At 48.9% G+C, this 25,935-nt stretch overlaps 1 protein-coding gene across 5 annotated transcripts; it reads left to right on the forward strand.

The window, feature by feature from the left end:
* Nucleotides 1–1,074: 1,074 nt before the first annotated feature.
* On the forward strand, nt 1,075–25,401 carry LOC148640746 (von Willebrand factor A domain-containing protein 5A-like). 5 transcript variants are annotated; one of them, XM_088619893.1, is made up of 21 exons: nt 1,075–1,114; nt 6,285–6,332; nt 7,215–7,417; nt 8,919–9,141; nt 9,793–9,959; nt 10,820–10,934; nt 13,389–13,564; nt 14,323–14,411; nt 14,835–14,979; nt 15,597–15,676; nt 16,253–16,367; nt 17,316–17,474; nt 17,950–18,053; nt 18,829–19,055; nt 19,626–19,715; nt 20,354–20,410; nt 20,877–20,906; nt 21,663–21,737; nt 22,933–23,069; nt 24,258–24,384; nt 24,964–25,401. In XM_088619893.1, the coding sequence occupies exons 1-21, from the start codon at nt 1,075–1,077 to the stop codon at nt 25,041–25,043; spliced, it is 2,487 nt and encodes an 828-aa protein (XP_088476019.1). In that variant the 3' UTR covers nt 25,044–25,401. The 5 variants fall into 5 exon arrangements, with proteins under 5 accessions (XP_088476019.1, XP_088476021.1, XP_088476022.1 ...); XM_088619895.1 differs by lacking the exon at nt 1,075–1,114 and adding an exon at nt 1,125–1,383; XM_088619896.1 differs by lacking the exon at nt 1,075–1,114 and adding an exon at nt 1,746–1,768.
* Nucleotides 25,402–25,935: the final 534 nt, after the last annotated feature.

Below are 25,935 nucleotides of genomic sequence, written 5' to 3' on the forward strand. Positions count from 1 at the left end.
TTCCGCAAAACCCGTCTCACAAGTACGGTTCTCACGCGCCATCTTGTGAGGAAGATTGGGTACTGTATGAAACAGTCAACTGTGAAATAGCACATCATGTATTGAGTGTACTGCGCAGTATGATAATATGCTGTATGTCATAATGTTTACAAGAATTAGTTTGAACAATTCCCATTTACACTGTGAATGTAAATTAAATTTAAGAAGTTTTATAAGCACTACGCATTAATACGTCTATATCTGGGCTGAGTGAATTCTCATTCATCCTAAGGTAGTGACTACTTTATTAGAAATTCAGATAAAGTTATGACACCAGAGCCTAAACCAACAGGCAACAGGCGCGTGATGAGATACACCCTGGTCAGGACACCAGTTCATCACAGGGCACACACACACACACAACAGGGCTGGTTTTCCCAGAAGCCAATGAACCCACCAGCATGTCTTTGGACTGTGGGAGGAAACCAGAGCACCTGGAGGAAACCCACATGAACCTGGGGAGAACATGCAGACTCCACACAGACAGCACCCCAGGAACTGAACCCTGTACCCCAGTGCTGTGAGGCAGTGATGCTAACTACTGTACCACCTTGCTGCCCCCAATATATAGTAACAATTTTGTATCCATAAAATAAAAGGAATCCACACTTATGATTCATATTAATTCCATGATCAGAAATACAAGTTGCTTACTTGTAAAGCAAACAGACCAGCTTTGACTTTGCAGCCCCAGTAGGTTTGGAGGGTACTTCATATGATTTTGCTGGGCTTCTCTGAAAGCCATTCTTATATAAGATTTCCTGTGCTGTGTTTCAGATCAAAAGCATCACCTTTTTTACAATTAAAAGATAATCAATCTAGCGCTGTTAGGACTGACCACGAGGGCAGAGATAATACCCCTGCGTGAGAGAAGTTGCCACCCCCAGACAATGCATAAGTGGTGCATTAATGACGATGAACCAAAATCGATTTCTGATACAGGCCGTCTTCTGCAAAAGTATTGCAAGCGCAGCGTGATGACGTCCTAGCCCGCAAGCGACCAATCAGATGAGACGTTCCGGAGGGGGGGGGGGCATGTTTTTTCCCGGAACCCAGTGGCCCGCGGCAGGTTGTAGTATGTACCCCTGACGATCTTTTTGTCCTGAATTGTTATACGTACTTTTGTTTGTATTGTCGTTTTTGGTTATTCTGTTAAGCAGAAATAAAAATAAAAAATAAAAAAAAAGTTGTAGCGAGACTCGGAGAACCGGGAAGTGTCCCGCGGAGTGGGCGTGGGCCTTTCCAGAGAGTTTGACAACATTAGCGCCCTACTATCCCCCACACATAAACACGCCGCTAGCCTCCTCGTCACGGTCCTTGTAGGTGTGTGTGCAGGAAATCCAGGTAAGGAGCAACTGAAGGTAGTTTTATGCCATATGATAAAACAAGGGCTGTTTGTTTTTCACAACACCGAATAACATTGTAGGTACAGTAATATCTTTGAAATTGTTAATTTACGTGGTCTTTATTTTTTTATAACCGCAGATGTTTTGATTTGTACCGCTATATTTTTAAAAACGAAACGGACATGAAATGAATCGAAACCCCCCAAAAGCTGTGATAACCACCACAACAATAACTTCGTGTACAACGTATAAGTTGTTGTTTTTTTGTTATTGGATACAGTTCCCCCTGTGGACCTCTTTTTTTTTGTATCTGATTTAGTTTTACTTTTGTGCTGTTGCTCTCTTTGTTTGCTCCTTCAGCAGATCCCACCACAACCATCGAGGTAAGGAGAGTGACGGTGCAAGTTTGAATTCCTTCGTGAAATGCAGGTTCTTCTCTAGTTCTCAGAGCAATAATGTTTAGTTTGGGACGAGGTGTGTTGCTGTCTCCTGACCTGTTTACATTCTTATGTACTGTATTGAAATGCAAGCGCGATTGCCCCATTATGTCCAAGTGTCTATATTCTTCACCTTGATTCGGGGTTGCGCCAATACTTCTGCCAGGCGCCGTCAAAAAGCTTTTTCACCACAAAGCAGCGCACCGCTGGGCTGATCTTAAAGACAGCGCAGCGAACCCAAAGTAGTTCTGGGAGTCTGTAAGGTCTTCTGTAAACTGGAAATGTGTCAGAACACACGTTTACATGCTATAGTCGTTCAGCCCTTTGAGAGCATTTGTTTGCTAGTAACTTATCGATTCAGCAACATGGCTAGGAAGCTTGTTCCATACTCCCACAACCCTTTGTGTAAAATGTGCCTCCTACTCTCAATATTAAATGCTTCTGGGTGATTTGCACTTGTTCACTGGTTCACATTTCACAGAGATTCTGAAGACGTCCACAGTGTTGCCTTTGTTAGAGTGATACTGAATATATAACAGTCTATATAACTAATCTGTCCAAGCTGTGTTTTTTTAGTCATTTCTATAGGGAAAACCTGAATTGGCAAGTCAGCAGGTTGTGTTCTCAGTGTAATCAATACAGCAAGTTCTTGTGTCCAGAAAGAAGATCACCCTTCTGCTGAAATGAGAAACTGATGGTATTTCAGATTCTGGATCTTAGTATTTATATTTATTTTAACTGCATTTTTTTAACATATAAAATAAGTATTCAACATCTGACAAGCCCAACTCGGTTTGTCAACTCCTCAGCAAAACACAAACCAAGTGGAATCTATGTGGAAGTGAATTTATAACCCTGAACAGGAGGCTTTTTTTACACAGAGGGGGTGGGAGAGTGGAACAAACTACCCAGCCTGAAGCCACAAGTTAGATGAGCTTGTGGGATCAGTTGACAACTACCAATAAAGTGCCTGATGCGCTGAATGACCTCCTTACTTGTCTTGTCTTGGGGCAGTAACGCCAGAACTTTTTTTTTTCCTTTCTGTAGACAATGCAAAAGATATTAGCTGGAAAACGTTTGTTTTAGTTCATTCCCCCCCCCAGAACATCTGCTGAAAATGAGAAACAGATGCAGTTTCATATTCTGGAAACCTGTATTTCCAGTGACAGTATAAATTGCGTTTTTTGATTCAGTGCCCTTTGCAGCATGTTGCCAGAGAGTTCTTTAGAAGTGATGAGCGCATGATGAATGAGTGAGTTTGTGAAATCCTCTGTTGTGTGAGTGTGAGCTGATGTTTAAACATGAAAGCTTGCTTCAGAATCAGCTGACCACATAGAGCTGGTTTGAAAGCGTCAATACTGCTTGTTTGCCTCACCCCACTCTTTCCTGTCCTCTGCTGCGCTGTAGTGCATCACCGGAGTGTTTTCTTGGTGTTTTTCAGACCTTTGGCCTTGTGTTTTGTAGGTCAGTTCTTTTGGGGAAACATGAAATAGGGCAGCGTGGGGATGTTGTGGTGAGCATTGCTGCTCCTCTGCTGGGACCCTGAGTTCGATTCCTGGGGTGCTGTCTGGGTGGAGTTTGCATGTTCTCCCTCTGTGTACGTGGGTTTCCTCCCACAGTCCAGAGACATGCTGGTGGGTTGATTGGCTTCTGGGAAGATTGGCCCTGGTGTGTGTGTGTGTGCGCTGTGATGGGCCGGTGTCCTGTGCAGGGTGTGCCTCACCTTGCATCCGATGCTTTCTGGGATAGACTCCTGCTGCGATCCTATACTGGGGGGGGGGAAATGGTTAGAACATGGATTGATGGAAACTTGAAATATTTCCAGTGGATGTGCTCATTTCGGGCTGGGGCTGTACGCCTCCTTAAATTCCAGGGAAGCGGACTCAGTCTGTGTGGGAGGCACTCGGGTATTTATTAAAGGGGGCCACCAGGACATGCTGGGGGGTAAATGGATGTTCACAGGAAAGCTCCTCAAACCATTCTCTCTAGCGGTTTCCAGTTAAATGGGGCATGTCTTTGATTTCAAGATCAAAAGAGAAAGGCAGATTAAAAAAACACTGTCGGAAGTGCTTAGCGTCTGGTTGGTTTGGTTCATATATCGTTGTCTGATGAAGTGTTCCGGCGAAAGACGCTTCAGTTCTCGGAGCTTGTTTTTCACAAGGAGTGGCAGGTGCTTACTTGCCGAGATCTGTCGAAAGACTGTCCCGAAGAATGAGCTCGTTAGCCTCCTACAGCCTTCACTGGCTTCCAGGAAAGCGAAAAATTTGCAATTGAATGAGCTTCACCCACTGTGCTGTTGGGCTGTTCCGGCAGCAGGCTCTTGTTCAAATGCTGCAGGGTGCCGGTTTTGCTGCCTTGCTGAACCAGTAAGGACCCCTGATAACATCCAGGTGTTGGTTTCCCCCACTTGAACCCTGTGCTTGGGCACAGGACAAACGCGGCGTCGTGGGATCTGTCCGACCAGATCCGGACTCCCCTGTCCTTCCATGATATTCAGTGGCAATAAGGTCAAGAACCCAGTGGATCCCCTGATCGGTTCTTACTGTAGGCAGGATGTTGCCACAAGAGTGAAGAGAGAATCGAAGCACTATCATTACTATCGCTGTCGTCCCCAGAGCCCGAATACTGTGCTTTTCGAACGCTCATGCTGCCCCCCTGCTCCTGGTTTGGATCTTTACCTCGGATTGTCCTTGATAGCTCTTTGCAGAGAATCTCCAAAGCGCAATCTGATGGCAAACAAAGAGTGAACTAAGGGCAGTGCTGTCTGAACACTCTGAAATAATGAATTATTTGTTTGGTCCCTGTGCAGAGGTCATCTGTAAATTGCCATGTGAGATCTAACACTTGATTAGACATTGAGCATCTGCTGTGTAAGCCTGCTCCTGACCTTTTGGCTGGTCATATGCTTTTCGTCAATAGTGGATCAATGGTGCGTTTACTTGGACAGAAAATGGAAATCAAAGAACTGTGCTTCTGAAAATTTCTGCAGCCTCATCAAATAATCAGTCAAAACGTTGACTTTTGGTTTCATCACTGTGCTGTCGTGGAAATCCGAATCGCGTTTTCTTGCATTGAACATTTTCCCCCTCATTCTAGCAAAGGTAATAAAACCAGGTCAGGTTTGCAGATGGTCCAAAAAAAAAAAAAAATTAAGAGGATTAGCAAACGCTTTAGGGAGCTGTGGACTTAAATTCGAAAAGTCCTGGGCAGAATTCGAAGAAGCGCTTACTGGATTGAAGAGCAGTGCAGAGTTTTGACCAGAGGTAGTAAAAACAAGCCGCGGTACACTAGAAGTACAAACTGGGAAACGCCGAGCTGGAAGGCGCTGCCTCTGAAAAGGTTTTGGGGTTCATGCTGTCATCGTTTACACATAGTTAAAAGCAGAGAATTTCAATCAAGGGATGTTGTCCTAGATTGGATAATGCAGTGGGAAAGCCGGATCTTATATATCATGTGCACTTTTGGTTGCCGTGTTACAGAAAATGTATGGTTGCACTGGAATTGCTCCAGTGCAGATAAACTGGATACTCTGTGGGGATTATGGGAGTGTCCTACACTGACAGGCTGGAGGAAATGAATCATATTAGTCTTGAGACGAGTGCAAAATGAGATGACCTGAAAGCCCCATCTTTACCCCAAGGGTTGTGGGGGTGTGGAACGGGATAGGCAGCCGTGCCGGTAAAGCTGATGCAGTGCTTGCTCTCAAGAAACAGCTGGATGAGGGCCTAGGATCCGTGCCTACTACCCAACAGGCTGGAGGATACCCGTCCTTTCTGTTCCGTCATAGTGGAATTGCAGGATCCTGTCATTGAAGGATCAGTAGATCGGTCGATTACTGGATCCTTGCCTTCAGTTAACAATTACAGTTCTTCATTCATCTAATTAGCTTTTATACTCAACTGACAGTGTAGTCGTGTGTAGGCAGGCAGTAGATCGTATTTGCAAATTATTCCTTCTTTTATTTTTGCGGCCAATATCTGTAGGCACTGGCTGGGAGTGGCTGACGTGATGTGTGTGGTTTATCCCCATTCCCCCTGTTGCTCTGCTGTGTGTTACAAGACATTGTTTGCTATCTGGTCTTTTTCAAGAGCATTTAAATGACACCTGTTGTTTTCAGTGTTTGTAATTAAGATACGATTTTTATTGTCCCCAGAGGGAATTTTTTTATGGACACCCAGCACTCCTGTACATTTAAATAGAATTAGATTAGCAATTGCAAATTTAAGCCTCATTTTTTTGACTGATGCATACATTGAATAGTTTTGTAACATTATTTTCTAAAAAAAACCCACAAATACCAAAATGTGCAGGTCCTTAAGCATTATTAGTGAAAATGGTGCAGACCTAGCGTTTTAATTTCTTGTAGCTCCTCAAGTGATCATTGGAAACCAGTTTTCCTTCCTGTCTACCGAGGTCTCCTGAGAGCTTTCAAAGACTTCACACTTATCTCCTCGTTTCACAGGCATCATGGAGAGCTGCTGTGGTCTCCTGACTCTGAAGAATGAACCAGGTAAGACAAGATTGCCTGTGTGCCTTCCTGATTCAATCTGTGCTGGGCAGTGCCATGGTACCAGTGTACTCCTACAGTATTGTCTTGTACATGTGTTCGGTCTGTGCTGGGCAGTGTTATGGTACCGGTGCGCTCCTACAGTATTATCTTGTACACGTGGCCCAGTCTCTGCTGGGCAGTGTTATGACACCAGTGCCCTCCTGTATCTTGTCCATGTAGCTCGGTGTCCTCTGCAGTCATGTGCATGGACACCTCTGTGTATTTGTCCTGCTGTTGGGGAGTGATCAGTCCCTTCAGTCCCACAGACATTCACTGTGCTGGAATACCTCTCGGGAGCATGTCCGTTTTTATTAAGTTCAACATAGTCGGGACCAGTGGCACTCTGTAGTAAACTCGAAAGAGCCATCAAGCATAAAAAGTCTTTGTCTTTTTGATATCTGGTATGAAATGTGTCCAACCTTTACAGTGACATCCTCAACACCATTGCGCCTTGTTGGCTCGGCTCCAGGGAGTCTTGTTCTACTGCAGAGCTAGAACCCTGGCAGCGGTCCTTTCAGAACAAACCCGATTGCTGACTCGCTGGCGTGTAGGGCTTTGGGGAAGAGCTCTCCACCATGGTGACCTGTCGAGCCTGTGTCTGCCCAGCGTTAACACGACTCATTTCCCCTGCCTGTGTGCCTGGGCAGGGGCTGTGCTGACCCGTAAGGCAAGGGCTCATGGGATAGCGCGGCTGTACCCTTTAAAGAAGCAGGCAGCCGAGCTGCATTCAGAAACAACCTGCCTCTCGCGCCAGGCGCTGGAATTGACAGGAGGGTCGGTTACACCTGATCTTGAAGCCGTGGTCACGGTCGCCCCATCATGCCCTGTCTCTCCGTGTCGCAGTGCCCCTGAAGGCGGTGTCCGTGGAGGTCCGGGTGTGCGGCTTCGTGGCCGACGTCTCCTCCACCCTGGAGTACGAGAACAGCGAGTCCAGTCCCGTGGAGGCCGTCTTCGTGTTCCCCATGGACAGCGACTCGGCCGTCTATCGCTTCGTGGCCCGCGTCGGCGGGAAGGACATCGAGGCCGAGGTCCGAGAGAAGCAGGAGGTGAGTGTGAGGGAGCGAAGGGCCCGTCTGGGTGCCACTGCGGATTCACTGGCGGCGTTGCCGTAATTTCCTTGTTTCAGATATAAAATAGAAAGATGATAATGAACGGGCGACGTGTCTTACAGTCAAACTGCAGTCCCCATTTCTCAGACCGGTTATTACATCTCGGTAACAAAATACATTTTTTGACAGTGTAAAAAAATGGACACATTTCGACTGACGCACGAAATGGTGAACTTTGGAAGTACTGTAAGTCGCCACGTTGTTGCAAATCCCTGGTCTCTCCACGGGTGAGAGCGAGAGCTTGTGAGAACTGTGATGTGAAGAAGCCCTTCCTGCTCACTAGTCCCTGTACTAACTAGTGTGATGGACAAGCGAATTAGTACAGGTTGTGCAGCAGACATTTCACCGCAGAAATGTTCCAGCGTGATCTGCATGCAGAGTTAACAGAGTTAAGAAGTAGTATTTGTAAGTAAAAACCATCTAGAAGTCTTTAACAATATTTCTCCTGGATTAAAAGAGCTGGATTCACAAGCCTGCTTGTTTACAGTGTACTAGAGCCGCTTCACCTCACCAGAAGTCTTGTTGCTTTGTTCTCAATAGCAGGACATGGTGCTGCGCAGATCTGGAAATTTAATCTATTTTGTGATGTAAATTGGAGGTTTTACAAGTTACTGTGTACCTTTTACTGTTATTGCAGTAATATATTATTGTTTCACTCTCGCATTCGACCCTACCTCCCAAACCCCACTTTGATTCCAGACCGTCCTGGAGGTGGGAATTGAATTGCGCAACTCGGCTCAAACTGATCTCATGTCAGATCCCCAGCATCTGGAGAACAAAAGCTCTAGTTTCAGCTCTAGCTGTACAAAGATGAAAAATGTGAAGTCTGTCGTCGCTCCCACGTCCTGCTGACTTTGAAGGCCCCTGTGCTGCTCCACCTGCTATTGCTGTGCTCACCTGAGGGAGAAACACGCAATCCACTTGAACTACAGCCCTTGGATTCCTGGGGAGGGCCTGGCTGTTGTTTCAAGGAGTGTTCAAAGTCCTCAGTCAGTCCCCATGAAGACTGAGGCTTTACTGTGTGGCTTTCGTGTATAGAGGGGAGCCGAAAGTGGTCGAACCGGTTTTGACCCGCTCCATCGATTTGTAAGAGCTGTAGATGGCCTAAAAAATGGGAACATTTTAATTTTTTTGCTGATAGCTCAGTGATCTTAGGATCACAGCTGTTTCTTGGAGAATCCCTGGAATTTGCCTTCAATTAATGGATTGACAGCCTGTTCCTGACCCCCGCTACCCTTTGTGTAAAGAGCAGCCTCCCGTTCTGTTGGGAAAAGCACTTCCTTGCCGCTTTCTCCCGTGTCTTCAGGCCCTTCTTTCATTGCTGAGCTCAAAGGCTTCACTTTTTCGAGAGCTTCTAGGGTTGTGCATGCTTGTCTTCTGTGCGAGACTGGACGCGTAATTGTGTGTGATCGCCCCCCCCCCCCCTGGTGTGTTTCAGGCCCGAGAGGAGTACGACGATGCCGTGAGCTCCGGGCAGCAGGCCTTCCTCCTGGAGGAGAGCGACGAGAGCCCCGACGTCTTCCGGCTCAGCGTGGGCAGCCTGCCCCCGGGCCAGAGCGCCTCCGTCAGCCTGTCCTACGTCACGGAGCTGCCCCTGCAGGAGGACGGGGCTCTGCGCTTCTGTCTGCCCGGGGTGCTCAACCCCCGCTACACCCCCGCAGGTGAAACTCCCCCCAGACAGCGGGAGGGCAGAGGTCATGTCTCAGCAGTGGACGCATTTTTTACACTTCTGTTTAAATTCAGTCGACTCCCAATTTACACAGGGATTAGGGATTTGGAGAAAAGCCAAATTTTACACTGTAACCCTTATAACCCCCCCACTAACCTCTTACCGTATTAAAAGATATTAAATATAAGTAAAAGTACTGTAAATAAGACAACTGTATAGGCTTCACTAAATTGACAAGTTTTTCAGAGAATAAAGCATTTTTCCAATATTTTCTATTTTCTGGTGTCGACCGAGTAAGTTGCAAGTCTGCTGTATTTATATTATATGTATTTATAGCGTTGGGGGGGCTCTGGGTTCAATTCCTGGGGTTCTGTCTGTGGGGAGTTTGCATGTTCTCCCCATGTTCATGTGGGTTTCCTCCGGGTGCCCTGGTTTCCTGCCAAAGACATGCTGGGAGGTTAATTGGAAAAATTGGCCCTGGTGTGAGTGTCCTGCGCTGGACTGGCGTCCCCTCCAGGGTGTACCCTGTCTTGCGCCCGTAGAAGCTGGGATCAACTCTGGGTCCCCCGCAGTGGTTGGGAACCAGCTGGATGAGTCCCTGTGAAGGCCCGGCGGTGTGTGACTAACCCTCTCTCTCTCTCAGGCGGCGAGAGCGTGACGGCCGAGGCGCCAGGCGTCCCGGGGGGCGCTGTGCCCTACACCCTGGCGCTCGGCGCCCACATCTCCTCCCCCAGCAGCATCGACAGAGTGCAGTCCAACTGCCCCCTCAGCCCGCTGGAGTATCTCGCCGAGGATAAATCCCAGGCCAAGGTACGTGTTGCTCAGCACAGAGACGCAGTCCAGCCAGCGGTCTGGCTAGCGCTGTGTCCAGCTGCAGGGGTCTGATTCAAGCTCAACCCGCCAGTATTGGCATGGCTGATGAATAGCTGTGTTAGCTATAGCCAAAGCCATAACAATTAGGAAGTTTCTTAAGCCAACTGAGATGTGCTTCTCCCTGCTGGCACTGTCACACAGTTTCTATGGCCATGCTGTGTTCACTGAGCCTGTCCTCTCTGGACAGCCAGGTCTGCCTGTGTCCAGTTTCTCTGTCCAGACTGCGGTCACTGAGCCTGTCCTCTCTGGACAGCCAGGTCTGCCTGTGTCCAGTTTCTCTGTCCAGGCTGCGGTCACTGAGCCTGTCCTCTCTGGACAGCCAGGTCTGCCTGTGTCCAGTTTCTCTGTCCAGACTGCAGTCACTGAGCCTGTCCTCTCTGGACAGCCAGGTCTGCCTGTGTCCAGTTTCTCTGTCCAGGCTGCGGTCACTGAGCCTGTCCTCTCTGGACAGCCAGGTCTGCCTGTGTCCAGTTTCTCTGTCCAGGCTGCGGTCACTGAGCCTGTCCTCTCTGGACAGCCAGGTCTGCCTGTGTCCAATTTTTCTGTCCAGACTGTGGTCACTGAGCCTGTCCGCTCTGGACAGCCAGGTCTGCCTGTGTCCAGGTTGTGGTCACTGATCTGGTCTTCCCTGGGCAGCCGGGTCTGCCAGTGTCCAGATTCTTTGGCATGACTGACATCACAGAGGACTGTCCCCTGAGTACCCAAACAGCCAGGAGGCACAGCTCCAGGGCCAGTGTGGATTCCCTTGTGTGTATTTCCCTGCTCCGTTTCAACACAGTCTCCCCTTCCCTCCGCAGGTCAGCCTGTCTCCAGGCCACAAGTTCGACCGGGATGTGGAGCTGCTGGTCTACTACACGCGTGCCCACGAGCCCAGTGCCATCCTGGAGGGGGGGCAGCAGTCCGCCCCCGCTGGTGAGGGCAGCCGATCGGGCGTGACCCGCAGCAGAGCCGCCGTCTTCAAAACCGCGCGGTCGCTTTACTTTCAACCCCCCTGGGAAAGCAGAGGAGCGCTTGACGAGTTAGTGGCTTCATAAGAAAGAAGGAGGGAGCCCTGAGGCCCGTCTCCCGTGTCTGGTTTCTTGAAGAAAGCTGGAGAAAACTAGGTTCACCTGTGTGGCTGGGTGTCTCATTCCAAGTCCATCCTGCTCTCTGTTAGAACTGCCCTTCCTCTTGGTTTCCACTTGTGCTGGAGTTCGTGTTTTCGTTTTGGCTCTTGAAGGGTTCCATTGGGCTGACTTTGTCAAATCTCTTTAGGATTAAAATACTCGCCTCGGGTCCTCTACCAATTTCCAGTGTTCGGTCTGCAAGACTTCAAGACCTCATGCATGGATTCTCTCCCTCCCCCTGCCCCTGTTCTCAGTTCTTTTGGAATTCACATGTGAAACTCATTCTGTCTTATTTCTCCTGATACTGATCATGAGCTAAGAGCTGGAGACTGTCGGAGGCTTTGTGCGCTAGGATTTTCCTGTTTCCTGTTGAAATGGCAGATCAGAAGTGTAAGTGCGAAAAGGGTTGTGCACAGTAGGTTTATTTCATTACAGTATCATCACGTCCCTTTGAGTGACCTTTTATCCAGGTTCATTCCAGCCCAGGTTTTATTCCAGCAAGCAATGGGCAGACGGCAGGATACGCTCTGGGCAGGACGCCTGTCTATCTCAGGGCAGACAGACACAGGCACACACACTAGCACCAGGGCCAATTTTACCAGAGGCCAATTAACTTACCAGCGTCTCTCTCTAGTGTGGGAGGAAACCGATTTTCTTTCACTTCTTCCGATACTGATCGCTGTGCAAACGGCAACATGGTAGGTAAGAGGTTCTTTTGGACTTTCCCCATGACAAATGGAAATGGGGGGGGGTTTCAGCTCGTCTGGAAAATTTCGAGGTGCCACACGCTTCGCCAGTGGTCATCAAGCCATTTCTTAAAGGATCCCACCGAGTCCAGTTGAGAGAGGTTTTTCCAAATGGGCTGCTCCTGGAATTTGGTGTCTGGTGTCCGTGACATTTATGTACGAGCGACTTCAACGTCGAAGCCATTTCCACACGCCGTTCCTCAGTCCTTGTGCTCTGTCCGAGTCCGAGGGGAGCTGCTGGGTGCCTATTCTGGCTCGTGGGTGTGGCTGTGCTCCAGATGCACGCATTCCTCCCGCGGGCTGGACTGTTGAAAGACTTGTGCGTGGGTGGTGACTCTTGCAGGTACTCCTGAAGATCCAAGAGTGCTCTTCTGCAAGACGGATGAGTGATGCTTTTAAAAAATCACCACCATAGACACCTTATTGAATTCTGAGTGATTTAATTTTCAGGTAGAAAATCATGTAGGAAGGCTTAGAGTGGCTGGATACTGTGGATGTGTTCTGAAACTGTCTGAAATCTTCGGTACTCTGATATCTAAACTGCCCTGAGTGTTGTATGACAAATCCTTGCTTTCTGAGTGCTTTAATACTCAGAATGTTTTGAACTCTCTTTATAACGTGTTCATGGTGACGTTGCACAAGCCGGCTGTTAGCCTGCTTTTATTAATTTTACACTTCTAGTTTCTTGTGTTTTTTTTCCCCCCTGTTTACTTTTGTTGGACGCAGTGTTTGGCCACATGGACTGAGGGACCATCTGTGAACTTTTAAATGATTTTTCTGCTCTTCTCTTAGGCTCATTTGCAATCCTGCCTAGTATCTGTTAGAGCGTGCGCGAGCACAGTACAGTTTGGAGAGATGTCTGGTCGGTACCTGTGTTAGTTTGTGCTGAGGCGTATCTCACTGTTCTGAAGTAACATTCCCACCCATATTTACAGCACATTCATTAGCAACGTATCTGCTTTCAATACTGCATAGAGAACATTCCCTGAGGTCTACTTCTTTGCAAATTTACTCTCCAACTGTAAGTGCACTGGGATCTCATTTTTGTTTGCCTTTGTTCCATTTGTAGGTAATATGAGAGGATAGACCCATCCACCATCTTTCACCCTGAAATCCATTATGTCTGCAGCTGAGCTCTTTGCCAACAATAATCCTTAACTGAATCGGGGAAGTTGCTGGGTGGGATCCTTTGAAAGTCTTTAGTTGAATAACTCACCAGAAAGCTGATGCCTCTCGTAGCACAGATCAGCACACTGGAGCGGTGGTTTGGTGAGTCTAGCCTGTAGCGGAGAGCGCCTCCTACTGGTCCACTGCACCAGTTGCAGGCACAACCTGGTTAGCCCGGTACTGACCTAGCATGCCTACGAGGTGGTAACACTTCTGCCAGGACTCTGAAACTGCTGTGAAGAGGCTCGTTGAGGCCTGTTTGAGCTCGCGCTCCTCTGTCTCGGGACCAGAGCGTTACCGCTGTCCGGTGTTCAGGCCCGGTGCGTTAACGTCATCCTCTCCCGCAGGCTCGTTGATGGGAGACGCGGCGGTGATGCTCAGCTTGTACCCCGAGTTCCCCGGGGCGGTGTCCTCGGCCCTGTCTTCCTTTGGCGAGTTCATTTTCCTGGTGGACCGCTCGGGCAGCATGGGCTGCGAGATGAGCAGCCAGGGCGGAGGACAGCAGCGCATCGAGAGTGCCAGGGTACGGCCGGCGGCCGGCGTGCTGTCACGCACGCAGAGCCATTCGAACCCTGACGGACACCGGGATCCGCTGTGCCTGCGGGGCAGTGCCCGGTCACTTCCACACCAGTGCACGCCATCGCGGACACAAAGCACATGCGTTGCTGACGGAGACCCAGATTTAACACGTACTTGAATAGTTCAAAATTTTAGATTTGGAAAACCTAAATAACTAGGGATGTGTGGTGTTGACGCATGTCAGCAACACCTTGTGTTTTTAAAGAAATGACTATTTTGCCCCCACTGTGGTTTTGGCATTGTGTTAAAAATAAATGGGGAAATTGGCTGTCTTTATACGATTCTCCAACCTTTTCTTGGCCATGAAAGTTTTGGCGTTTTGAAAATTTCACATGCCTCTTCATTCCTGAGTTATTACCAAAACCCTGCCTAATTGCCACCTGTTGGGTGATCGGGCTCCGTCAATGTGTTACTTGTCCCGTTAGCAAATGCATTTGAGCAATTTCTCAGCTTTATACTCTGGAAAGTGACCAATGGAAGGGTATTGCACCTAGATTTTATAGCATCAATATTTAGGGAATTGCTGTAGAACCCAGTTGAGAGTTTCCCTTGCTTTTAAGAAGCTGGAGGTTTGAAGAGACCTTGCTGGCCAGTGGCTTTAGGGCTCCAGTGGGATAGGGGATCCAGTGTCCGATGTCCTCAGTCACTGGAATTTGTGCTCTGCAGTTTCCTCTGTCAAGCCTTCACCCTCTCTGTCTTTAGGATACTCTGCTGCTCCTGCTGAAGAGCCTCCCCCTGGGCTGTTACTTCAATATTTATGGCTTTGGGTCAACTCACGAGTCCTTCTTCCCGTAAGTGATCAGACACGGCAAGAGTGTTCCTTCACTGCATCGCAGGTCTCCGAGAGTTTTGCCAAGAATGAGCAATTGATCCAGACGCACGCCTGAGAGGTTCAGGACTGACGGCAGCGGCTGTCAGCCGGCTCCAGGAAACCTGACCAGAATGCTCAGTCTCACGGAGGATTTCAGTAATACGCTGTCGTTAAGACCTCTAGAAACTACTGTGTTGCTGTTCCATGATGCATGAAGTCCAGAGTTGGAAGACGTGTCTCGAATTCTTTCCTTGTCTGCAATGGAGGCCCACAGGGCAGTGTTCTTCCTGCCCGCTGCGTTCAGTACTGTTGAGCGGTGTCTCGCCTGTTTTCCCTCTGTCCTTGGTCGGCTGTGCCCTCAGCCTGACGGCCCCTCTGTCTCCTCTCTCTCTCTCCGCGGCAGGGAGAGTGTGGAGTACAGCCAGGACACCATGGACAAGGCCTTGGAGAAGGTGAAGACGATGGAGGCTGATCTCGGAGGGACGGAGATTCTTCAGCCTCTGACTGAGATCTACAACAAGCCCTGCCTGCCTGCCCACCCTCGCCAGGTACGGGGCTGGGTGGAGACTCTCGCCCTCTGCATTCCAGTCTTCGTTAGTCCTAACCAGTAGCTTGCCTAGTGTGAACCCACCGAGTGCCGTGAGGTGGGAGTCTCACGGCTTTCCTTCTGACCAGGTAGGGTGTGGGTTACCCAGCAGGCCCGACCTGTGTGGCTGCCTGGGACCCCAGAGAGCTCCGCAGGGGCCAAGCTCTGGGCTGAAAGAGCGCACGCTCTCATTCCCACTACACCCGGGCCAGTTTTCGACTGGAGAGGAGGAGGAAATGGGCACTCGTTCAACAGCAATGGAAATACCCTGAGAAGCTGAGCTAAGTTGCCACCCTGTAGCCTGACCTGGTCAGATCTCAGAAGCCAGGCCAGGCTGGGCCCGGTCAGCTCTGGGAGCAGAGACCTTCAGGGGAGAAGTAGGCTGCTGCTGTCAGTGGTCTCTGCCGTGTCCACCTCCCCTGCCGGGTGAGGGGGGCTGCCCTTCAGCGGTAGATGAGCCCCCTTCTATGTTTGAAGGGTTTGGGGATCCTTTTGGGATGAACGTCGCTATGAAAAACAGGAGGGAGAAGTATAAATACGAGTTCAATGCTTCTCGTTCTCTCTCTCGCTGTTTTCCAGCTCTTTGTGTTCACGGATGGAGAAGTAGGGAACACCAAAGAAGTGACAGACCTTGTGAAGACTAATAGTCTCTCACACAGGTAGGATCTGGCTGTACTGTCACTGAGTCTCCTGCCCTTGTGTCGTTCGCCTGTGTCTTGGTTACAGATGCGTACACGTAGGTACAGTACACGGTCATCGGTTCTATCTTATAAGTAACTGTACTGTCGAAGTTTTTCCCCCATTATCACTCTGTCCACATCCGTTTCCCTCTCTTTGCTGTTGCTCTTGGTTTCTGATCTCTGCAGACGCACAGGGTCACGTGCACCCTTCTCAGTTCTGACATTTCTCACCCCATCGGCTTTAAGCGTGTTCATTCCCGGTAAGGAAACCACACAGTTAAATCTGAAATCTGTGAAATTCCCCGGAGACACCTCAGTATCAACAAGACGTCACATTTGGTTTTGCTTTTTAAATTAAGTGGAATAAAAGCCGTCATTGGGGAAATGCTGTACGAATGTGGCCCTGTAGTCTCTTCCGGTCTGTGTCCCCTGTGATCCCCTGTCCTTTCCTCTGGGCTGGACGCTGACCCTGTAGCAGACTGTAGCCTGGTGTGCAGTGTTTCTCTGTGTGTTTTGGTCATATATCGCCGTGCAGCCTGACTGTGTTGTGTCCAGGTGCTTCACCTTTGGGATCGGAGAGGGAGCCTCCAGTGCCCTGATCAGAGGAATGGCCACGGAAGGGTCCGGTCACTTCCAGTTCATCACCGGAACCGAGCGCCTGCAGCCCAAGGTCAGGCGCCGGTCAGAGAGCGGAGCCCAGCCGGGCGCCGGTCAGATATTGGTCATGAGTTAGTGAGCTCCACTTGACTATTGTCTAACCTTGAGTTCCAAAAGGTCAAAATAGCCTTATCTAAAACCACTAACTAAACATAGTTAACTTCTTAGCCATCATATTGTGGTACGTCAATTAGTCATTTGATTGCAATAAGTTACCCAGCCTGGCTTTTGACACTTAATCACACATCCGTTTTATTACATTTTAATACAATTTTCATTGGGAAGATGTGTACTGTATAATGTGTCAGCAAAGTAGTTTTGCTTTGCTTTAAGAGACCTCCAATGCTTAAATGAGAGAAGTAACTTGCTTCTTAAGTAATCAGGTTATGCTGTCAGTTTTCTCATTGGCATTTTTTATTAGTTTCATTGACTCTTCATTCACTGTAATAGAACAATCAGATTCTTGCCTCGAATCCTAATCAGAGTCATATTTCCAAACCTCATAATCCCTCAAATTTCTTTGTGTTACAGGCAAATGTTCTGCATTTGGCAACATGCCTCAGAGAATGTCATTGTACTCCTTGATCGTGTAACTTGCATTGTCCATCAGTAGTTACTAATTGATCATTTGAAGGAGATGCGCTGTTCCCTAGGAACAGGGCTGAGTGATATAACCACTGTTGTAGAGCTTCACATGTGAGCAAGACTTTAAAATCAGGTCTGAATGGAAGTTTCAACCTGCCAGAACAGGGATGAAATATCCACAATTCACTTTCTGGTTTTAAGATTACCGCCTGCTTTTTATATAAGTTGTAGGTTTGAATTATAGTGACTAGTGGTACCAGAGAAGTCTGCACTACAACAATCCAGCCCCAATGTTGTAAAATGTGTGTTCTAGTCTCTTGACATCAGGTGAAAAAGAATGTGTCTCAGTCTGGCGATGTCCCTCTCCTCCTCTCAGGTGATGCAGTCTCTGCGGTTCGCTCTTCAGCCTGCAGTCCGGGAGATTTCTGTGCGCTGGGACGTCCCGTCTGGGCTGGAGGTGTCTTCCTTGTCACCTCCCCTGAAAGCGTTGTTCCAGGGGCAGAGAGCACTGCTGTACGCCCAGCTTAAAGGACAGGTCAGGACTGCCGAAAGGAAATTGAACTTCGGCTCATTCGGGTTTTCCTGAGTCTACAGACAGTCAGCATGTCTGTTTTGTGCCTCTCTTGCTGTGTTTCCCTGCGGTTATGATGAGCCTTTCTGTCCAGTCATTCTCTCTTCCCACCTCTCTGCGTGCAGTAAGACCTGGTCTCTGTAGATCATCTGTTACTACAGCACTGGTCTCTATAGATCATCTGTTTCTACAGCACTGGTCTCTGTAGATCATCTGTTTCTACAGCAGTGCCGATTCCTCCATCCCTGTCAGTCTGTCACTTCTACAGCAATATAGTGGAATCCATGTATATCTGAATGAAATCCCCCTTTTTTCTTTCTCTCCCCTTTCACGTCTCTGTGATGTTCAATGGCCAGCATCTGTATTAATCCTGTGTCTGCCTCTCTGAGAGCGATTAATGCAGTTGGCTTTGGGTATTCATTTCTCTCTCTTCTCTCAGTGTGATCACAGCGCAGAAGGCTCAGTGCTGCTGGAGTACAAGCTGGGAGACGAGCCCTACAAGAGCAAACTGAGCTTCAGCCTGAAGCCCGACAAGGAGAGTGGGTAAGATAGTTATATCTGTCGTCCTTACACTGCATTAAGTTAAGTAGCATGATATATTTACTGTCACACTTCATTAATTTACTGACTGTACAGTTATGTTGTAGTTCAACGTTTCATTGTATTTGCATATGGAGGAATTTTGTGTCTGGGAGTCAATAGCCACGCTGAGTCCCTGGTTAACACTGACTTAAATGTTAATTTTTCATCCATTTGCATCCATGAGTGTAAAATAGTATTTCTTTGGCTTAACAGCAGAAGAACAGTTCCTAACAGGACATTTGATAAAACATATTCAGAGATACTGAGCTGCCAGAAGACCAGGTGGGAGACTCGAACCTACAGCACCTGCAGAGACGTGGGTCAACTCAAAGCACTGTAGTACAGCAAAAAAACAGGCAGACGGAGGTGATGCAGGGTCCCTGCTATAACAGAGTTGATCATTTCAGATTCCTCACACCACTTGTGGTTATAAATATTAAGCTTCTGCAGGATCGTCTGCGTCAGGCCCTGCGTCAGGCCCAAGGCCAGGCTGCCTTGTGCTGCTTCGTGCTTGTCTCTTTATCAAGGCTGATTGGTACAGACACTGGCAGTTATGCCAGGGCTTGGACTCGCACGTCCAGGTGCGTGGCGCCACCTAGTGGTTGTAGTGGACAGGGATCGAGCTGCTTCCTTCATAGTAAATGGGGGGGGGGGTATTTTTCTGGGACACCTGGCTGCGCCAGCAGTGAAGGAGTGGAGGGGAGAGCTCGTGCGAGTCGCTCTTCTCTTCCCGCAGGCTGACGATCCACAGGCTCGGGGCACGCTCGCTCCTCCGCTCCCTGGAGAGGGAGGAGCGGGAGCAGGAGGGCGAGGAGGAGAAGAAGGCGGTGAGGAAGAGGGCGACGGAGCTGAGCACTCAGTCCGGAGTGGTGTGCTCTCACACCGCCTTCATTGGCGTGAACAAGGAGAACAAGCAGCCCGTCCAGGGTCCTGTTCTGCGCAGGAACATCCCTCGTTTCCAGTGTGAGTAGGGCTGGGCTGGGGGGCTGAGCGAGATCTAGAGAGTCTACAGCCGCTCTTAGCGTTGCCCTTGTCTCCGGGTGTCCATGCCCAATGTGTATCGGTACCATAAATAAGGCTGCCCTCTGCCCGTGTCCCTGGTGAAGGCCGCTGGGCACTGTTAATGGTGTCACTGTGGCTGTGTCCATACAGTGTGTAACCGCGTACTGTGCCGTGCCAAGTGTTGTTTTCTGCGTCCCGTGGATCTCCCGTGAAAGCAATCCTCGCGTGGTTACGGGTACATGTTAGTATGGTGAATTTAGTCTCTACTAGTCGGTTTAGTTTGTGACTGTCACTTTGCGAGTGTGTACTTAACTTTCACACAAGGTAGCAACCTTAGTGGACGGTGGAGCCTGGTGCACACCAGAACAAATATCTACATTAGCTCTCACCCCAGCAAACGTCAAAGCCCTGTTGACATGCACTGTTGTTCCCAGGGTGTGCAGGAAGTGTGTAAGCACTTGACACACAAAAGGTCTATTGAGAATTTTGACTCTACGAGCCATCCATCTGTTTTCTTTCTGCTTTATCCAGTTCAGGGTCACGGGGCAGCCGGAGTCTATCCCAGCAAGAAATGGGCTCAAGGCAGGGCTACACCCTTGATGGGACGTCAGTCCATCACAGGTCTCGCACAGACGCAAACACAGCCACACACACTCACTCCAGTTTGTGCTTGGACTGTGGGAGGAGCACCATATGAGCCTGGGAAGAACATGCAGACTCCACATAGATAGAACCCCAGGAATTGAACCCAGGGCCGCAGCAGTGCAAACGACTGCGCCGCTCAGCCACCTCAGTCTCTGTCAGCCTCCTCCCCAGTATCGTCTCTGATTTATTGCAACTGGAATGACGGTGCGCCAGTGGAACTCACTGATGAACATCAGAGGATCTGAACACTGGGGAATAAAAATAGCAGGAAAGGCAAAACAATGGTGCATTCTTATTGCTATCTTTTAAAACAAAAATTGAATCCATGTTTAAGTAACTCGGCCACAACTGTTGACAGCGGTATCCAGGAATTCTTTGGCTCGGGAGAATGTGCTCCATCTCAGTCCGGTTCTGGGCACCGGCGGCAGACTTGAGTGTAGGGTGGGGATGTGGTTGAATGTCTTTTCCATCCGGACACGGAGGCGGTCAGCCAGCCGGGTGCCATCCAGGTCCCGTGGAGTCAAACCTGCTCTCCAGGATCGATCCTGAGATGAACTTCTGTATCGGCGTGACTTGGTTGCTGCTGTAAACCTCTTCCTCTTGTTGTTTTGCAGACCGGTGTATGCCGATGGCCTTCTGTCTGGCTGGAGCCCGTCCAACTCGCATGTGCGGTACTGTGCACTTCTTTTAACAATCTTCACTGCCTGTGTTCCCGATTGTGTGTGTGAGCTGCACAAAGCCAGCTAGTTGCACGGGCAGGGAGACCAATCGAAAGGTGCCGGCAGTCGGGGAGCACCATGCTGGCTCGCGAGGTTCGGTGCACCCAGAAGGAAGGTTTATTTACCCCGTTTTACTTCCCTGCCTTGATCCGTCTCCTTCTGAAAATCGCCCGGCCCTCTCTCAAATGTCCGTTGTTACCTCCTGACACTCCTTCTCATGGGTCTTGGGATGCTCCCGGGGAGATGAGTCATTGACACTTGCAGGAAGGGCGGTGATTTTCACGGGAGTTACTGTCTCTTAACACGTGGGCTTTCAATAAAAAATAATATAGCATCTTTTTTTTTCCTGTGCAAAAGCCAGTGTCCTTCGTTTAAGTTTTAAACACTTTTTCTTTTTTTTTTACATGGGGTATTTCAGCTGCAGCCATGCCAATGCCGAACATATTTGGTGAGTTTTTATTCTTCGTTTCTCCCTTTACCTTCTCCTGCGATGTTGCACAAGACAGATCTCAACACCTGGTATTAGTGAGGTGATTGAATGGAACATGTCTGTGTATCTCTCATGTCTCATCTCATTTGAGAGATTAATCAATAGCCATCATAGGCATGCTTTATTTTACCAAAAGCATGCAGTGATGTTTCTTTTGAAGCTCAATATATGATGCGGGGTCTTAACTAGGCCTGTGACAACCTGCCTGCTGTCTCCTGCATCGCCTAAAACCAGACCGTTCCGAAAGAAAAATAACTAAATCCGTTCACAGGCGTTACTGTCTCTTAATCCGCGTGCATCCAAAGAGAAAACAAAGCAGCATAGCAGGCCATAATAACCTGTGTTCCTCATTGCAGTTTACACACTCTTTTCTCCTTTTTCTTTGTGACTTTTTAACTGAAGCCATGCGGTGTGTGCCTTCGATGGTTTTTCTTTAATACAGTACTGATCTCAGCACAGAAGCATGGAGTGACTTAACCACAGGCTGTGTTGTCGGGTATCTGAGTTAGTATAGTATATCAGGTCAAACAGTATAGTATACCTGAAGTTAACTCTCACCCTGTTGGCTCTGGGGGTCCGTTCAGCTGGTGTTAAAATCCCTGAAGGGCCTGTCGGTTTACCTCTAGTCTGGTCAGCACTGTGGGGTTTTCCAGACTAGTCCTGCCGGAAGAAATGGCTATATAATAAGTGCATTTGTGTCTGCTCTGTTCAAAGATAATTCAATGCAGTGCGACGGCATATTGGCTCATTCCATTCATGCAGAATCGGAGGATTGTGACATCCAAACAGGTAAATTCTCCATCTACACCACAAGTGGGAGTGTGTGGTCGCAGTTGAAAATGTGTTGGATTATCTCTGCATTTCAGATATTTCCCTGCAAGATCTTGCCCATGGATCAGGTTAGTGAGGCGCTAGAAAGTGCAACCATCTTGCGTAGTGGCACCTTGAACGCCTTACTGTGGCAGCTGAAGGCGTCTGCGGTTATGTGATCTAGATTCTCTCTCGGTTAATGTCAGGAGCAGAATTAAAGGTGAGGAGGAGTTTGTGCAGGAAGTAAACGGCCACAGAAGAAAAGAGATATGGACTTGGAACGCATCTGACTGCTTAATTAAAGCTAATTTATATTTTAAAATGTAGAAGCAAATAAATACACCGCTAATTAAATTAAATGTTGCCCTTGCTTTCTTCCAAAGATATTTAAAATTATTTTTTTTGGGGGGGATGGCGATTCTGGCATTTTACTCAACCGCGGCTTGGCATTTTTGAGATCTAAATTTCAAACTTTAGAGTGCCAGTCAAGCAGGTTTTAAATCCTACATTTCTAAAGGCCAGGAGCAATTTCGCCGTGATCATTTAGAGATCACTTGGAAATCAGAATATCCTTCAACCCTCAAGGACCAATTGTTTTACAGAAGTGACTGGAATAAATTACCGAGCATTGAGGCTGTGGAGATTCTCCAGGGCCAGGGAGATACTCATCTTGTTCATTAAAATGTCGAATAAAGAGAAGCATTAAAACCAGCTTGCTCTTTATCTCGCACACTACTGAGTGTACCGAAGGGCGATTATATTTTGTGCTTGCAGGGCGGGCACTGGAGAATATTAGGCTGAAGCCGTTACCCAGACTGAGCTATTAAACAAAACGCCAGTGGACTATTCACAAAGCGTCTTCTACGAAGTCACTGTGCGGGTTACTGTGTCTGATCAGACTGTCTGCCGATGCAGCCGTAACAGATACCCAGTGAATCACCCGGAATAAAGGTACTCAGCATCTGTATCGGAGAGCAGTTTGTTTTTGTTTTCGTCAAGTAGTCACGTCCTGCATCTTTAAACAAGTGTCACAGTTCTATCCCATAAACCCTGGGTCAGTCTGGGGAAAGGCCCAGTTGTGCCGGAAGTGAAATGTGATGGGGGGGGGGGGGGGTGTAGAGAGGGTCTCTTGGGCTCTCCAGGTCTCGCACGCTTGTTGCTCGTCTCTCCTCAGCCCCCGAGCCAGAGGAGGACCCCCTGCTGAAGCTCATCTCCCTGCAGAAGGCGAACGGCTCCTGGGATCTGGACGAGGCTCTGCTGGCGGTTTTGGGGAAGACGGAGCAGGAGGTGGCCAGCAAGATGCCCGGAGAGGTGGCCAGTCATTTTATTTCTGTAATGTGTGTCAGGCTCACTGGCTGCAATATTGGGGTCCTAATCTCCATTAACCACAGCAGCAAGCAGTGCTGACTTAACTTGGGGTGTATGGGTATCTTTTCCTGGGGTGTATGGTACTGCCATGCCCATCTCTGGTCAGAACCAGTCCCAGGTCCTCGGTACCAGTGACTACAGAAGACTACGAGGGAACCCAATACAAGTATTCAAAGCTCTCAAAGACACTGACGCAGTCTGCCCAGTGGTCTTCAAAAGAGCAGAACCAGAGGAGGAGACTGGAAACTGAGTGCATTTCAAACCAGGACCACGAGCCACGTCTTTTCTCAAGGGGTTGCGGGGGCAAGCCGATACCCCAGGCTTCGTTCAAGCCGGAGCCTTAACTCAAGTGCAGGCGTCTCTGCTGTAACGCGATAGACGCATTCCTGTGAAACCCCGCGTTGTGCGAAATCGCTCAATAAAAATAACGAGGCTTATGGGGGGGGAAAATAGGCCTGTGGGCAGACCACTCAGAGCCTATCCGAAGCTTTTCCAAATGGAATGATGATCCTCATTAAAAATGGTGGCACCGTTTAAATACACGTTAAATGTATCATAAATAAAGAAACACTAACCGTAAGTTCACCACCTGAAATGTTATCGCCAGCATGCTGCTTCTTGGACACACTCTTGTCCCCTTGTCCACTCATATGTGCGGCAAGGCAGAAGAATTCGTGAAAATGGCACGGAATTTGAGGAGCCGCCCCCCCGCCCCTAATTAGCCCTTCCAAAACGCAGCACGTGGGCCAGCGGAGCATCTTGTGAATTCCCGCGCGGACTGCCACCTTCAGCTGTGCTACTCCGCGACGCAAAAACGTCAACGTGTCGGGGATGAAATCGCGTATAAGCCAGCGTGAGTTTCGTGTGAAACAGACCTCCCCCATTTACAAGTCGCGTATGAGCCAATTCGCGTTTTGGAAACGCTTGGAATAGCAGAGATCACTGTAATTGCTAGCCACCCAATGGCTTAGATGGACCCATTTATAACCGCCTTTTTGAACCCTGTTAGTGAGTCAGTGTGACCCTAGTTCCAAGATGACAGGTGATCATACTGAGTCAAGGCCGGTCCTGCCTGTGTCCTGTCCTGCTGCAGCTCGGTCATGACCCTGCTTCTGTGCGCTTCCTCTCCAGGGCCTGGACAAGACCGCGTGGGCCACTCTGCTGGCTCTGCTCTGGCTGCACGGCTTCAAACTGGACTCCAGGGACGAGTGGCAGTTCGTGGCCCTGAAAGCCGTGTCCTGGATCAAAGCCCAGCCAGGTAGTGGAACGAACGCCGTTCCCGGACAGCTGGTCCTCCCGCCCCGAGCGATGGTGGAGAGCCTGGCCCAGCCCTCTGGGAAACCGTCATGAGGAGACGTCAGCCGCCCTGAGCTGGTTGACAAGGATGCCCCTTCTCTCGCACTCCCTGCTGTAGCCTTATAGTCCGGGCGTGATGCGTCCACCTCTTCTGTGCCAATTACATCACCTGCGGGCCGATGCTTTTGTCTTTAAGTTTTATTTTCGAAACTTTGTGCTTCGGAAAGCTTCAATTCAGCTTGGCTATGAAAAGTGCCTCATATAGTATATTCCTGCTTAATTTGGGGACTTCTGGGCCTTCGGTTCCTAGTTTTAAGTGTAAGCCGTGTTTTTCCTCAAGCGTGTATTGTATAGCCCGAAAAATATATTTGTATGAGTCTTCTTAAATCCCATCCACCTAAAAACAGTGTTTAGCTCCTCTTATTTCCGAGTCAAGCATTATTCTTGGCTCTCGGTGGTGTTCCTCCAGCCGATAGGCGGCCCCCTGTACCGCTGCCTCTATCTTGCTGCTGTAGCAGTGCCTGTGTGCTCTGTGTTTCAGGACTCGACGTGGCTCAGTGCGTTCAGGCTGGAGCCACCCTGCTGGGCTGCCAGGTGGATCCTCAGAGCCTGGGAATGTGAGCGGCGACCCTGGAAACTCTCCCTCATCCAGAGTCTCTCTGGTTAGGGGGGAGGCAGGGGGACGCCCCCTCCCTCTCTCCGTGCCTGCCTTAACCTCTCGGGGGAACAGACTGGAGCTGCTCTGATTCCTCTGCAGACGGCTGGAGAATACTGCCCTGGGTGTGCAGGGCAGTACGAAACTGTCATCGCTGCTTGCTGGTGTGTTTTCTGCTGTGTGTGACCTGTGATGGGAATCTATGATCTTTAGGAATATATCATGTAGCATTGAATTCAGAGTATGTACCCCAGTGCTGTCCGAATCAAGTGGCTTTCCTTGACGGGCGTTGTATCCAATAAAGCTTGTGGGGTTGTGAAAATACTTATTGCTGCTCTCTTATACTTCAAAGCGGACTGCGTTTCTGTGGCTGGTTTGCAGTTCCGACCAGTCTGGACCTGTGATCTGGCAGTACTGGGACTGTACATGCCCAGAGAGGCCGGTGCCCACAAACATATGGAAAACAAACATATTTTCGTGTGTGGTACTGTCATCCCATTAAACTGCAAAGATTTTTTTTGCAGGCAGAGCTGGAGTGTAGGCTGGAGGACAGGCAGGGGGGAAGAAAAATGAGACCTGGATGCAGATCTAACTGTGTAACCTTCATGCACTGGAGCTTTAACACATGCAGCCAGGCTATAAGATTACATGTATGTAGCTGCCATTCTGTCTGTATGATCACACAGAACAACATGACAACTGGTTATATAAGTGTTTTAGTATTGTTAATCTTTAGTCTAGAATACCACGTGATAAAATGGCGAAAGGATTAAGGAGTTGGGAGGGTGAGTCTGCTGGTTTTAGGGGTAGTGTTAGTCTGGTTGGGGGATTTGTCTACAGTGGGCGGGATCCGAGCTT

The sequence above is a fragment of the Lepisosteus platostomus genome, chromosome 25 (assembly GCF_059453375.1).
Source record: "Lepisosteus platostomus isolate fLepPlt1 chromosome 25, fLepPlt1.hap1, whole genome shotgun sequence".
Taxonomy (NCBI): domain Eukaryota; kingdom Metazoa; phylum Chordata; class Actinopteri; order Semionotiformes; family Lepisosteidae; genus Lepisosteus; species Lepisosteus platostomus.

Excerpts from the sequence above, each read along its gene's own strand:
- LOC148640746 (XM_088619892.1), top strand. The coding sequence starts at position 3,405 with ATGTTCTCCCTCTGTGTACGTGGGTTTCCTCCCACAGTCCAGAGACAT. Across the intron at positions 14,412-14,834 it reads ACTCACGAGTCCTTCTTCCC|GGAGAGTGTGGAGTACAGCC; the intron begins GTAAGTGATCAG and ends TCTCCGCGGCAG. Across the intron at positions 15,677-16,252 it reads ACTAATAGTCTCTCACACAG|GTGCTTCACCTTTGGGATCG; the intron begins GTAGGATCTGGC and ends TGTTGTGTCCAG.